The sequence below is a fragment of the Ammospiza nelsoni genome, chromosome 8 (genome assembly GCF_027579445.1).
Source record: "Ammospiza nelsoni isolate bAmmNel1 chromosome 8, bAmmNel1.pri, whole genome shotgun sequence".
Lineage (NCBI taxonomy): Eukaryota > Metazoa > Chordata > Aves > Passeriformes > Passerellidae > Ammospiza > Ammospiza nelsoni.
Genome location: NC_080640.1, coordinates 14,150,321 through 14,165,232, shown reverse-complemented (window position 1 = coordinate 14,165,232; position 14,912 = coordinate 14,150,321). Strand labels below are relative to the sequence as shown.

The window sequence follows — 14,912 nt, the reverse complement described above, 5'->3', positions numbered from 1 at the left end:
GCTGCCCTAGACTGCCCCCTCCTCTCCATCTCCTCCCTTCCCCCATGCTCAGCCTTGTGGGGCTTTGTCCAACCCAGTGTGAAAAGAGATACCCAGCCTGATTCTGTGCCCCCACAGCATTGTCCTGCTCACCTCCCCACCACAAGAAGATGCAGGGTAGGCAGTGGGGGAAGAAGCGTGGGGTTTATTGAGGAAGGTCTCCATGCAGGGGTGGGGCGAGTCCAGCAGGAACATTGAGGCCAGGGCCACCCCACACACACATCATGACTGAGCCAAAAGAAGTCCCACAGGGCAGGGTCCTCCCTCCAAGCTCCCAGGAGAGAAATGCAAGCTCAGTTCAGCTCTGCTCCCAGATAGGAATTCCTCTCCTTGGGGTGCTGGATGTCACATGGACCCTCCTATTTCCTGCTATCTGACCCTGGACCATGAACCTCCACACCTTGCTGCCAGGCTCAGGTGCCCCTCGAGGTCCCCTCTCACAGGCCAGGCTGAGAACTGGGGCACTGGTGGCAGATGCATGCAGGACACGTGGGCAGAGGAGGACTCAGCAGTGTGAGAGGAAGGGTCCTTATGGAGCTGCCCCACTGGGCACCCTCCCTGCATTAGGGCAGGTCATGGGGCAGAGTAGGCAGGGGGCTGCTGGCAGCTGGGCACAGGCAAACTCTGCCAGGACTGGGCAGGGAGCCTGCCTCACCCATGCCACAGCTCAGCCTCGGCTGTGCCAGGCCATGAATGAGCCCAGGGCACATGACACAGGGGCAGCACCATGCCCAGCACTGCAGCTCCCTGGCCTGGACACTGCGTGGGTCCAGCTGGGGATGGCAGCAGGTCGTGCAGGGAGCAGAAGCAAGTGCTTAGTGTCCTGGCAGTGAAGGATGCTGCTGGAGAGGATGTAGTGCCAGATGGAAGGGCCAGGAGAGCAGCAATGGGGCAGTGGGTGGCACAGAGCTGGGGTGAATGCATGGCCCATCATGCAGAAGAAGTGGCACCAGTGCTCTGCCAGGCCCCCTGAAGGGTGCACGAGCAGCAGCCCAGCCACATCACAGCACCAAGGGCAGGCTGCCCCCAGGAGGGGACGCAGCAAGAGCTGTCAGTGCCTGTGAGTGCGGGGTTGTGCGTCCTCTGCTTAGCGCTGCCTGAGGCTTTGCCGCTCCCAGCGCCTGGCAACAGGGACACTGCCAGCTGGGACTGCCCCCTAGCAGGGCAAGCTCCTTTCGCTTGCGGCAGGGGCGGCAGCACCAAGCACATGGAGGGCTGTAGGAGCCCCTTGGCAGCAGTTTGGCTCAGTGGGAAACACCGGGCATGCCCCAGCAGCAGGCCCTGCCCACAGTGGGTCCGAGCAGAGGCAGACCCACTGCGGGGGACAAAGAGCAGACGGAGGTGGGTAGCCGGACCCGGTAGCCCCGGCCTCCCCCTGCTGCTCTCGCTGGGGTCAGAAGCGGGTGCTCTGGTAGTGCAGCCTGCGCAGCTCGGAGAGGCCACTGTCCCGGCAGTACGAGTCCCTGCAGGGACTCCCGGCCAGTCACCGGCCCCCCGCCCCGCCTCCACCGCCACCGCTGCTGCTGCTGGAGCTGCCGCTGCTGGAGCTGCCGCTGCTGCACCGGTCCTCGTAGATGGAGATCTCGATCTGGACCCTGCTAAGGAACACCGGTGAGATGTGCCAGCCCAATTGCCCAGAACCCACGCCCAGTCTCCCCTCACCCTTGCCATCCCCCAAGCATCCCGCTGCCCAAAGGATACGACCCTCATGCCACGCTCCAGGGGGTCAGTGAGCAGCAGCCCCCGTGGTGCATAGATCTTCTCATTCTGGTCCTGGATGTACTTGGAGATCTTCTTCAGGACCTGTCAGCACAGAGAGGGACACTCAGGGCCTGCCAGCGTTGCTATCTACTCTGGCCTCAGTCCCATGTGTGACACCCCTGAGCCATCCCTGTGCCCATCCCTGAACCCCCCCCTGCACCTCAGCACCTTCTCATAATGTGTCTCCATGCAGAGAAAGATGAAATAGGCAGTGGCACAGGCCAGGCACCCCTCGAGGTATGAGCTGCCCCCAATCTTCTCTGCCTCAGCGTAGAAGCCATTTAGGGTTTTCACAGTTTCCTCAAAAAGTTGCCGCTCAATCTAGGACAGAAACCAGGGTGAAGAGGAGTCTGACCAGGGATTGACTCCCTGCACCACCTTATCCCCTTTCCTGGGGGTCTTGGAGAGCGCTTAACTCTCTCCTCCCTGCCCAGCTGATGCCTCAGTTCACAGGCCCCTGCCCATCTCCCACCCATACCAAGACCTGCTGCACCTGCAGCCTTCAGCAGAGCCTCCCAGTCCCCAGAAGCACCAAAACCCTTGCACACCAGCCAAGCCAGCTGTGATTGCATGCGCCCAGCAGCACTAGCTGGCCCAGGGCCATACAACACCCCATAAGTCCCCACACCCTTCTTCCCTCTGAGTCCCCATAGGGCACCCCCCACCCTGACAACCTCTCAGACTCCCTACCCGGCTCTCCAGCTCAGGGGGAAACTTTGTCTGGAACTGGCACGTGGTCCCATCACTGTAATCCCGCTGCACAAAGACCTTGGTGGCCAGGGACGCGCTGCGCCGCAGCTCCTGCAGGCTGTGCACCTGAGGGCAGAGAGTGAGACGGGGCCTGCAGCCAGGGGAGCTGGGCATCCCTGCTGGAGGGCTGGAGGCCTGGGGAGCAGAGGCTGCAGAGAGCCCCTAGCACAGGCTGTGTCATGCCATGAGCACAGCCTGGCACTGGAGGTGCGAGGCAGGGAGGCAGGGTAGGATGGAGGCAAGGGGAGGATGCTGTGGTAGCCCCCTGCTCGGAAGGAGGGTGAGTGTGAGTGCTCTCAGCCCGGGCTGGTGTCTGGTCTCAGCCCCAGTGGCTCCTGCACACACAAGCATGTGTCGCCAGCGGGCCATGGCCTTGGGAGGGGACAGACCCTTGTCCCCAGCAGAGCCCCAGGACACAGCCAACCCAACAGCTCCCAGGCTCCCGAGCAGGAGCAGGGATTGGGCAGCGGGGCTGCAGCGGTGGCCCAGCGTGTGGGCAGGCTGCAGCGGGGTGTCCTCATGAAAAGGACCGGCAGCCCCGGCAGCAGGTGCTAAGCCCTGACTCCCCACAGGGTGTGAGAGCCCGTGCCAGTCCCTGAGCTCCAGCCTGTGGGGCAGCTTTTGTGCCTGAAGAAGGGGATGGAGGCGCCAGGTTGCGCCAAGGCAGGTCCCCGTGCTTCCTCTGGATGACATGAGGCTACTGCCTGCTCTGTGCCCCACAGACGGTCTGAGGCTGTCCCGTGTCCGACCCACGGCATGTAGGAGGAGAGCCCCCCGTCCCACAGTCCAACCCTGACCCGCTCCAGCCTTCACCAAAGGCGCCCGGCAGCCACCCTGCACCCCACAGCCCTTCAGGCCCCTCACGGGCCTTTCCGCGCCCGCGGAGCCCTCGCAGCCCCGCACCGCTGTCCCCACGGACCCCCGCCCCACGCTGTCCCCCCGCAGCAGCGCGCCCCACGCGGACCGAGCCCTGTCTGTGCCGCTCCCCGGCAGCGCAGGGCGGGGGGGAGCCGGGGAGCAGCGCGGCCCGGGGAGCTCCGCCGCAGCCCGGCCCGGGGGTGCCGCCGCCGGGGCGCCCCCGCCGCGCCGCCCGCACCCACCTCCGTGGCCATGGCGCGGCGGGCGCCGGGCCGGGCTGTGCCGTGCCGCGCCGGGGGGACCGCAGCGCAGCGGCGCCGTCTCCGGGGCCGTGCGGAGCCGCGCGGGGCCGGGCGCTGTCCGCGGTGCTGCCGAGCCGAGGGGCGGAGGCGGGCCCGGCCGCCCCGTGTGCGCAGCCGCCCGGTCCGCCGCGGCCCGCCCCGAGGCGCCGGGTATGGGCGGCTGCTGCCGCCGGCTCGGAGCCCCTGCGGACGGCGGCACCGGGTGCCCCGGGACCGGCTCCGGAGAGGGGCTGCGAGGGAGGGCGGCTGCTGTGCGTCCCGGGGGTCCGGCAGGGCGAGTGCCGCAGCCCGGTATCTGCGGGATGCGGCTGGGGGTCCCTGCGGGGAAGCCTGGTTGCCGAGGGGGCTGCCGGAGGTAACAGCGGGTGTGAGGGGCCGTGAGAATGGCCCGGCAGGGATTTGGGGAGTCCAGCGTGGGACTGGCAGAGCGCCGTGCCAAGGGACCTCATCTGAAGCTGTTTGTTTGCGAAGGAGTTGCAGCTGGTGCTGCGATCAGAGCGCGGGCAGACATCAAAGAGCAGAGCTAACGAATTCCCCGTTATCTCTGCCCATTGACAGCTCAATTAGAGCCGGAGAAATGCCAAACGGGGGGAACAGAGGCTCTCCCGGGAGGCGAAGCAGGGGGGCTCCCAGCTGGGCTGCAGTGGGGCAAGGGATGCAGTAGCTGGGCACAGGGCCCTCAGCAGGCAGGAGAGCTGCCAGCCTTCCCTGGCACCTGGGCCATGCTGGGGGCAGCGCCGGGCCCTGCCCGAACATCTGCTCTGGCACATAACATGGGTAACAGATAACACAGATAACTCACAGCTAACACAGCAAACTCACGACTAACACAGCTAGCACACAGCTAACTCACAGCTAACTCACAGCTAACACAACTGACACAGAGCTTACACTGCTAACACACAGCTCACACAGCTAACACACAGCTAACTCACAGCTAACTTACAGCCAACACAGAACACAGCTAACACACAGCTAACATAGCTAACACACACAGCTAACACAGATAACACACAGTTTACACACAGCTAACACAACTAACACACTGCTAACTCACAGTTAACTCACAGCTAACACAGCAAACATGCCATAGCCAGCTCCCTGCAGCGCAGGGGTAGCTCTGTCTGACTCCTGCTCCCCACTCTGAGCACCAGCCCAGGCTTTGGGCAGGGCAAATGGAGGCCTGGGGGTGGTTGGAGCATGGCAGGGTTTGTGACCAAGGCACCAAAGGACCCATGCAGTCAGGGACCCCAGCTGGAGGGCTCCTCTAGCCCACAGACACAAAGCCATGGATCCCACAGCTTTTGGGGAAACCTGCTGCTCCCAAGGGTCAGAGCAACCCTGTCCCGTTCTTGGCTGTTTTTGATGGCCTGGAAAGGCTCAGGATAGCCTTGGGACAACCCGCACTCCAAAGGACAAAAGGAGTCTTCAGGTTCTTTCGGTCTTCAGTGTTTATTAATTTTTATCCACAATATCTTCTCTCAACCTGACAGAGGTCCGCACAGCACATCAGCCATGAGCACACTGCGTGCCCTCGGGGCGGTCACTTATCTTTATACCCAAAACTATGTATAAGATATTTACCTATTTTCCCCAATACCTTTCACCCTTATTGCCAAGTCCACATTTAGTAAGAACCAATCCCAAAGTGCCACCACCACCACAGAAGATGGACGACAAGAAGAAGAAGAAGAAGGACAGGACACGCCCTAATTCCTCCATCTTGTCTCCCTAGAACCCGCCTGTACCGGGATTCTAAAACCTGTGTTTCACACCATAATTAATCTATCCCTTTACCATTTATCCCCGTGTGATCCTCCCATCCTCATACAGGTGTCGTCTCCTGTGCAGGATCAAAGTCCAACCACCAGACACTTCTGGCAACATTCCAGGACCTCCGAGCCCCCCAAGGGTTGTCTCGGTGACTCTGCACATCAGGACTGCTGTGCTGAGTTCCCACACAACCCTGCCAGCCCACTCTCCAGAGCAGCGAGGCACACCCTGCCTCGATGGTGCCACAAAACCGAGGGCACCCTTGAGAGGGTGCTGTGTGAAGTCTCCCATGCACCAGACACGTGCATGCACATTGGCACAGGCACTCGTGCATGCACTCAGGTGCCCACCCAGGTGCACATGCAGTGTGCTCACACACCTAAGCCTGTCCCCAGATGTCCCCAGCCCCTGCCTGCCATGTCCTTCCTGTGCTGCGTGCCACTGCCGCGTCGGTGCTGGCCTGCCCGCCTGGCAGTCCTGCGGGTTGCCATGGCAATGCTGTGCCTGCCAGGAGATGGAGTTTGCTCTCCTGTGCTGCAGTGAGGGGCCAGGAGCAGCGGGGAGATGCTCTCCCTGCCATCCAAACTCTGCCCATCATCCCACATCCTGTAGTGCTGCCCCAGGGTTGTCTCCTCTGGCTACACCAACCCAGCCCAAGCAAAGAACTTTTGGTTCATGTGCTTCACAGGCCATGGACCTGCTGTCTGTATGTGCATGTCCCATCCTTTGGTGGGACATCCCCCAGAACAGGGAGCTGCCTTCTGCCAGCCACACTGCCCAGGAGGGAGCAGCAGGGACAGCAGGGGCTCGGGGTAGCCTCAGTGTGCTGCATGGCCCTACTGCCCTCCCCAGACCATGCACTGTGAGGGGTCCTGGCAGGGCCCTCATCCTTCTGCTCAGCCCAAAGGGGGGATTTTTCAGGCTGCCCAGCAGCAGGGATAGGCATGGCTGATGCCAGAGCTTCCTTTACTCCCCTGCCTGGCTCCTCCCTTGCACCTGGGGTGGGCAGCTCTGACCTGTCTTGCAGACAGACCCCACAGATCTCTCCTTGCCCTTGGCCCTGGCTCACCTCCCAGAGGCCCTGGCCCCATGGGACAGACACGGGGCACACTTGGTACCCCTATGGCCAGCCCTCAGCAGGCAATGTGCCCACCACACCACAGCAGGCATGGCCCAGCAGTGCCCCTGCTCCAAGCCCTGCACTTGACCCCCAGCCCAGGACCAGGGGTGTCCTGGGTGTCTCTGGGTGCATGGTGCTGCACCTCATCCCAGCATCTCAACCCTCACTGCAGTGCCAGGATGACCAAGGCCTGTGGAGGACAGCTGGAGCCCTGCAACCAGTCTGGGATCAACCCCTGTGGCTCCATTCTGTACCCCCTGCCTGCTGAACCTCTCTCCAGCCTGTCAGAGCTGTCAGCAGCTCCAGCTTTGCTTCAAAGGGGCCACAGAAGGGCATGGCAGCTGCCTCTCCTAGCACTGGAAGTGCTTTCAGTAATGGTGAGGAGCATGAGCTCACAGTCCCAGTGAGGACAACGGTGACATTTGGGAGGCACAAACACAGCGTGATTAGCTGATAACCTTTCCTGAGAGATCCCAGGTGTGTGCACCTGGGAGGGAAAAGGGAGGGGGACGAGGGCCCCACACTGTGAGCCTCTGGAAAACAGCTCCAAATGCCCCAGCCTGCCCCTTCACACAGGACATGGAGAGTGCTCCAAACTGGGACCAACTGACCCTACAGACTGGGCACCCTGAGCGTGGACACCCCTCTGCGGCACCTGCAGCCCAGCTCTGTCCAAGTGAGGGGCGGTTCCAGGACCCTCATTGCACTGGGAGCCCCCACAGAGGTGGGGCAGCCCACCAGCACATCCCACAGAGTCCACAGGCTGGGAGACACAGCATCCTCCGGCACACGGGCAAGCAGAGGAGGATGTGGTTTCAGAGCAAGGTGCCAAGGTCTGCCATTAGCAAAGGAGCCAGCTGGGAGCAGGGACTGTGCGAGGATTGCTCCCACACCGGGCATGGGGCTGTGGTGGGGCAGAAGGGACGAGCAGCACTGCAGAGCAGGTCCCCACGCATGGTGCCACGCTGTGAGGGAAAGGAACCCCTCCTCAGAGGGTCTGCACATGCGACATGCCCCCTCCCTGCCCTGCTGAACGCCGGGGGCCGGGATCGGGGTGTCCGGCGGCGAACAGGGAGGGTCTGTGTGCAGGCTGGCAGGAACTGGGCAGGGCCGGGAGGTGCTGGCTGGGGCTGGGAGGGCGCCGGGGCAGTCTGGGCTCCGCAGCTGGGCCGGGAGCGCTGCCAGCACATTCCTGGGGCTGCCGGGCAGCGGGAGAATGTGTGGGCGCGGGGCAAGGGCACGGCGATCGAGCGCTGACCCTCCCGGCCGTGCCGCACCGCCCGGGCAGCCTCGGCCCCGCCGTGCCCCCGTCATGCCCCAGCCTCCAGCGGCCGCGGCCAGGCGGGACCACCCCCGGAGCCGTGCTGCCAGCCCGGCATTGCCCCCGGCCGGGCTGCTCTCCCGGGAGCTGCTGTGCAGGGACAGCGCCAGCGTGCCGTCCCTCCTGGGACTCGGCATGGCCTCTCCCAAACGCCCCTGCTCCACTCTGGGTGCAGCCCAGGAACCAGTGCGGGACTGGGACAGGAGGGGTGAGGGGATGGGGGAAGAGGAGAATGGGAGAGAGCCCACTCAGCCCACCCACCCAGCCCCCGGGGATGCATCTCTGCTGACAGAAACAAGGCCGGTAGCACCCAAAGCTGCGGCAGAAAGGTGGGTGGGACACAAGGATGGAAGGAGGCGGCCGGGACCCTGCTCAGCTGCTCCTTCCCTGGGAGTCTCCCTTCGCTGCTACAGGACCCGGTCCGTGCTACAGCCAGGCACGGGTACCCCCAGGGAGGGTCGGGAGTGTCGAGGCAGCCCCCCAGGTGATGTGCTCTTACTGTGTCACCCTGGCTGGCCGTCCCCGAGGTCCCCAGCGCAGAGGGGGCAGACCCCATGGCCCCGCTTCCGGACTCGCTGCTGTGACAGTGGCACAGGCAGTGACATAAGCGGTGGCACAGCCAGCTTTCTGGAGTGACAGGAGCAAGTGTCTATCTCCCGGACAGCTGCATGGCTGCAGAACGGAGATGTGGGCACCGGAGCAGCCTGCGCAGATGAGACACACAGGGAGGGGTGCCAGCTACAGCTGTCTTGGGTCCATCCCCTTCTCTGGGGTACAGCCCAGATCAGCCTGGGACATCCTGGGTGGGAAAGGGTTAATGAAGCCACGCGAGTGCAGCAGGGGCTCCCCAGAGCAGAGGCACAGACTCAGCTCGAGGTAAGGCTGCCAGGACACCGCACGGGGGGCAGAGACTGCTCTTGTGGGGCAGCCCTGACCAGGAGGTCACTTAAGGCTCTAATGAAGGCGTCATGGCAGTTGGAGGGCCTGGGGCAGCTGGCAGGGAGACCCTTGCTCAGCCCCAGCCTCGCCAGCCCCTCACCTTCATCTGCTGTGGTGTCAGCTGGCACAGAGGGCTCAGCACCCCCAACACCTTCCTGGGAGGAACTGGGGGTGTAGAGGCCAGACTGGGCAGTGGGATGGGGCAGGCTGAGAGCCAGGATCTATGGCTCCATGGTCAAGAGCAGGACAGTGCTGGCAGTGCCACAGGAACAGCCCAGGGACATGGCACACCCACAACTGTGCTCAGTATTGGCACTCTGGCAGCTCCACCCTGCACACCCGGCCTCCCTCTGCCTCTGCTCCCAGGCCTCACCAGCCCTTCCCAGCCCAGCTCTCATGGCAATTACACCTTGGCCAAGCCCATCCATCACGGATTAGCTATTTTCTATCAGCATTTATCTCCAGACAATCTTACTCCTGCCGTGACAGCCTGATGCCTCGATCACCCTCCCTCCTGCTACCAGGCAGCCCTGATAAGAGGCTGCTGTATCTTATCGGGCTCCCCGGCAGTTACACATTAATGGTGCCATCTCTGGGCTGGGTGGGATGAACCCAGCCCACCCTCGGGCTGGAAGCAAGCAGCACTGAGTGATGCAGTGATGGCTGCTGAGCACACAGGGTATGGGCAGGGCGGGCAGGCTGCAGGGAAGGGCAGGCTGTGCAGCTGAGGTTCCCAGCATGGCCCCAAAGCAAATGTACCCCAGCAGGGCTGGGGGACAGTCCCTGCCCCCAGCCCAGGGCAAAGAGCAGCTGCTATCACAGCCTGCACTGGACTGTTTGCTCTCTCAGCCCATTAACAGAGCTGCCTTATCCGGTGGGCAGGGGCCAGCGGCAGCCCAAAGCCCGCTGGTCAGGCAGGGGCATCGATCATGGGAAAGGGAGGGGTGCCCCAGATAACCCCTGCAGACAAATGGGTTTCTAATGGGGTCTTAAGCCTTGCACCCCCCATCTCCAAGGGAATGGGGGAATGTCATCTGGGCAGGACCCTCATGTCACTGGGGCCCTAGCTTTGCCCACACCTTGAGCACTGGCAGAGCCTGGGTGCAGGTCCTTTGCTGGAAGGTGTAATCCCCTCTATCCTGTGCCAGCAGACCATGCACTGCCCAGGGTGCATGCTGGCAGAACCACCCATGAGGAATGAGGACCCCATGCCCATGGCATTGCCTCGTTGATGGCATACTTGGCACCTGCGTACAGGAGCCCTGCCAGGGCTGCAGCGTGAAGCTTCTGGGGTGTCCCTTTCCTTAAACCCCAGCACCCTAAGCATGTTGTTTAGGGAGAAAAGAGTGGGGAGTGGGGTGGCACAGGGTAGGAAGCAGGGTCCCCTGCCCTATGGCAGAATAAGCCACTGGGGTGCCAGGTGGGATGGGGGCAGCGGGACTGGTGAATAACGGGGACAGCCTGTGGCCACAACACCTCGCCGTGGACAGGCGAGCCAGCCCTTCTAGAAAGCATCACCCTGGGGGCACACAGAGCCAGGGTGGGCTGGGAGGGTGCATGCAGGGGGGCTCCCTGTGGGGCGAGGGGCATTGGAGCGCCATGTGCCAGGGAGGGAGGGAGGGAGGTGGCAGCGGTGCGGGCAGACGAGGGGGAGCCGAGGGCCAGCCCCGCGGGGCCCCGCAGGCAGAGCAGATTGGCTGCCGGCGAGGTCTCCAAGCTCCTTAGAAAGGGCAGCGAGCGTGGGAGGCGCTAAGGGAGCAGGCAGGGTGCCGAGCCACGCTCCCGTCCCGCTCGGCAGCGGCGATGCCGCAGGCGGGCACCCCCCCGGGCTCCCGGGGCACGGCGCTGCTGGCCCTGTCGCTGCTGCTGGCGGGGTCCCTGGGCGGCGGGCAGCACTACGACTACTACGGCTGGCAGCCCGAGAGCCTGCCCCACGGGCGCTTCTACGGGCGGGAGCCGCAGTGCCTCGACATCCCGGCCGACATGCAGCTCTGCCGCGACGTGGGCTACAAGCGCATGCGGCTGCCCAACCTGCTGGAGCACGAGACCATGGCCGAGGCCAAGCAGCAGGCCGGCAGCTGGGTGCCCCTGCTCGCCAAGCAGTGTCACACAGATACCCAGCTCTTCCTCTGCTCCCTCTTCGCCCCCGTGTGCCTCGACCGGCCCGTGTACCCGTGCCGCTCCCTCTGCGAGGTGGTGCGGGACTCCTGTGCCCCCGTCATGGAGTCCTACGGCTTCCCCTGGCCTGAGATGCTGCACTGTGGCAAGTTCCCCTCTGACCACGAGCTCTGCATCGCCGTCCAGTTTGGGAACAGCAAAGCCACGCCGCCCCCAGGTAAGCGGGAAGGGTACTGTGATGGGATGGGAATGCATGTGGAGCCCTGCACAGGTGTTCCTTCACCCCTCAGAGCACAGCCCAGGACACCGGTGCTGGCCAAGGACTCTGTGTGTAAAGGGGCGGGAGCGGGCACAGGATCAGCTTTGTCTGGGCACTATTGCCCAGAACACTGTGCTCCCAGCTGTCCCGGGATGAGGAAGAACACGGGATGAGGTGGGAGCCGCTAGCCGATCCACCGCAGTGCTGTGTCCCTCTGCTGCCGCTGGGTCCCATGCCAGCAGGAGAGAGCGTGCTGCACCTGCGGTGTCAGCCCCACACTGGAGCTGCAGGGTGGCTGTCCCCTGAGCCATGAGAGGGGACATCATCCACAGGCAGCCTAGGCTCAGGGTCAGGGCTGGGACAGCCTTTAGGCTGGGACCACTCTCACTGCTGCTGTGCTCCAAAGTGCCAGCATCTGGTGGGAAGGCGTCTCCATCTCTCCTCCCCTCCTGGGGGGTGACCCTGGCCTGCAAGGTGCTCTGTGCCGCTCTGCATCACCTCAGCACAGCTACCTAGGGAGCAGAGGAGCTGCTGGGGCTCTCCCAAGCATGTCCCCGAGGAGCTGGCCTTGGTGACGAGTACCAGCAGCATAAAGCTGTGACACTAACCGGTCTCTCACCACAGTGTCCAAGATCTGCACCCAGTGTGAGATGGAGCACAAGGCGGATGGCATGATGGAGCAGATGTGCTCCAGTGACTTTGGTGAGTGCTGGGGTCTCCTTCTCAGCCTCCCCTAGGTCTGGCAGCTGGAGTGGGAGTTGGCCAGAGGTGGGGTTGTATGGGGACAGCCTCTGGGAGACCCCTGAGCCGTTCCCTTGGACCCTTCATGCCTGGGATGGGTGCACCGCAGGAGACATTGGTGGGGGATAGGGGAGAAGACATTTGGGAGGGTCATTGGGGGCCTCTGCTGGACCCTCCCCAACAACCCCTTTCCCCTCCCCACCCAGTAACTTCCCCAGGGACCCAACCCAGGGATGGGCTGCACCCTGTGGTGCCCAGGTCCCCGGCCCAGGCCCTCCCCTCCCCAGCACCCAGCAGTGCTCCCTCCCTCCCTCCCTCCCTCCCCAACCGTGCCCGCTGCCCCACGCAGTGGTGAAAATGCGCATCAAGGAGGTGACGGAGGAGAACGGGGAGCGCCGGCTGGTGGCTGCCCAGAAGAAGAAGGTGCTGAAACTGGGCCCGCTGAAGCGCAAGGACACCAAGAAGATGGTGCTGCACATGAGGAACGCGGGTGCCTGCCCCTGCCCCCAGCTCGACAGCCTCAGCGGCAGCTTCCTGGTCATGGGCCGCAAGGTGGGCGGCCGCCTGCTCCTGCTGGCCATCTACCCCTGGCAGAAGCACAACAAGGAGATGAAGTTTGCAGTCAAGTTCATGTTCTCCTACCCTTGCCCACTCTACCACCCCCTGCTCTATGGGGCTGGGCAGCATTAGGATTTTTGCCCACCCTGCCCTTTCCCAGAACTCCTGCACTGGCCCAACATCCCACTCCTGGCTTCTCTGGCTGCACCCCAGGAGCTCAGCTCTGCTCACCTCAGCCCCTTGGCTGTGCCCCAGAACCCAGCTCTGCACCTGCAGGATTCCCTGCTGCATTTGTGGGAGCCCTGATCCACAGCCAGAACACCTGTCTCCCCCCAAGAGCCCTACTCTGCACCCCTGGGATCCCTGTTCTGCTTCCAGGACCCTCATCCCTGTCCAGGAGCTTAGTCTGGACCTGGGACCCTTGTTCTGCATGCTTGTGAGCCCTGGTCTGTACTGGACACCCTTGTCTACTCCCGGGTTCCCCACCCAGAAGCCCAGAGACCCTTGCTTTCATTTAGGATCCCTGCTTGGCCTTCTTGGCTACACCTGGGAGCTGTCCCATGCAGCCATGTCCGTTGCCCAGCTCCCTCATGATATGCCACGGACCCTCAGCCCCCCAGTCCCTGTTCTGGCCCACCAACACATCCCATGCCCTCACCTGGAGCTCACATCCACCCCTGGATTGTCTCACCTTCCAGAGGTCCAGCCCAGCCCAGGCAGGTCCCTCTGTTCCCACAGACTGACTCCCTGCAGACCGAGTGCCCAGAGCTGCACAAACCCCTGCTGGGCTCCCCCACTCCCCATAGCACAGAGCTCACACCTCCAATGCCCCAGGGCAGCCCTGCTGCACCCCTTGCACACACCCTGCTGTGACCCAGCCACACACCCCTTGCCCACCAACACCACAGTAAATTATTCCAGCTCAGAGGAGTCTGTGTGCCACTCACTGCAGCTCATGGGTAAGAACCCTTGGGCCTCCCTCAGGGACCCCAGAGGATTGGGAGGGGGGTCCCAGTCCTGCCCACTGAGTGAGGCAGCCTGAGGGAGCGAGGTCACCTCAGGATCTGGCTCTGGCCCCACTCAGGTGCTGTGCCCAGACCCTGAGCCTGGGCAGTCCAGCCAAGCCAGGGGATGTGGTTCCTGGTGGTCACAGGCATCCCTGGAGCCTCAGGCACCCCTGCCACTCCAGGGAGCCTGGGAGGGCATCAAGATGAACAGCATGGGGGGACAGGGCCATCACTGCTGCTGTAGCCTCACAGCTGGGTTTGGCGGTGGTTTGACAGGGAAGTTTCTTCCTTTTCTTCCTTTGTCACCCCAGGGGATAAATCCATGGTCTGGGAGCTCACAGCACTTGTGAGAAGCCTGGCACTGAGCATCAAAGGGGGCAGATACTGGACCAGGCGGCCTCCAACCCTGCCCTCCCCATACCATACCATCTGAAAGTCCTCTCTGCAGCTCCCTGCCAGCCCTGCTTGGCTGCCAGAGCTCCCATGCCACAACCTCCATCCTCCGCCAAAATGACTCCTAGGGCCACCCACGTGCACTGGCCAGGACCCTCCCAAAAGCCCCATGAGCAGGGCAGCCCTCAGCCCAGCCCTGATGGCAGCAGGGCTGTCCCTTAGCTCAGCTGGACCGCCAAGCTGCCCCCAGTCCCAGCTGGCAGGGGACAGCTTGAGGGACCCCGTCATTCCTGCTGTGCAAACTGGTATCCACCATCCCAAAGGGTGAGGGGCCCAAGGTGCTGCCTGGACATTCCCCCAGTGACTGCCTGCCACTGCCTTCTCTTCAGAGCTGACCAGCCTCAGGGAGCTCCTGGGACAGGGAAATTGAGGCTGCAGGATCCCTGCACCCACCCTCTTCTGGCTGACAAGAGCACTGTGCATCTGCCCTGCTCTGGGCTGACCTCTTCTCCCTCTGCCCTCCTTGGGCATGGCCTTGGCCCCACTGGTCAGCCTCCAGAGCCCCAGATCTCCCACTCTGGCCCCACAGCCAGCCAGGAACATGGGCCAGCCAGCCCCTGCCCCAGCCTTGCACCAGAAATGGGCATTTCTCCCTGGCCACTGGGGAAAAAATGGGGAAAAAATTCAAATATTATTAGGTTTGTTCAGAGCTTGACTGCAGAGCACACTTCCATAGGAATAAACACTGTCAATTACATTTTATTGCAAAACTTTAAAAGCATAAATAAAACCCCATCTCCCACAGCCTAAGTTTATCTGTAGCCCTCTGTATTCTGTGTCATTAGCATCTTCCCAGAGAGTGTTCAGACATACATGGACATAGTGCTCACTGCTCCAAGTGTTTTCTCTAGAAATATGAGTGGCTCCTCCACCTCCCACTGTCAGCTGTCTGAGCAAGCTGACCCCTCACAGT

At 62.9% G+C, this 14,912-nt stretch overlaps 2 protein-coding genes across 3 annotated transcripts; one reads left to right on the top strand and one right to left on the bottom strand.

The window, feature by feature from the left end:
• Positions 1-167: 167 nt before the first annotated feature.
• GOLGA7B (golgin A7 family member B) lies at positions 168-8,480 on the bottom strand. 2 transcript variants are annotated; one of them, XM_059476877.1, is made up of 5 exons: positions 8,424-8,480; positions 2,491-2,616; positions 1,969-2,121; positions 1,741-1,842; positions 168-1,627 (listed from the first exon to the last, which is right to left on the bottom strand). In XM_059476877.1, the coding sequence occupies exons 1-5, from the start codon at positions 8,478-8,480 to the stop codon at positions 1,523-1,525; spliced, it is 543 nt and encodes a 180-aa protein (XP_059332860.1). In that variant the 3' UTR covers positions 168-1,522. The 2 variants fall into 2 exon arrangements, with proteins under 2 accessions (XP_059332860.1, XP_059332861.1); XM_059476878.1 differs by lacking the exon at positions 8,424-8,480 and adding an exon at positions 3,651-3,779.
• Positions 8,481-10,666: 2,186 nt separating this feature from the next.
• On the top strand, positions 10,667-13,442 carry SFRP5 (secreted frizzled related protein 5). The gene is made up of 3 exons (XM_059477211.1): positions 10,667-11,198; positions 11,865-11,942; positions 12,331-13,442. The coding sequence occupies exons 1-3, from the start codon at positions 10,667-10,669 to the stop codon at positions 12,669-12,671; spliced, it is 951 nt and encodes a 316-aa protein (XP_059333194.1). The 3' UTR covers positions 12,672-13,442.
• The last annotated feature ends 1,470 nt before the right edge of the window (positions 13,443-14,912 follow it).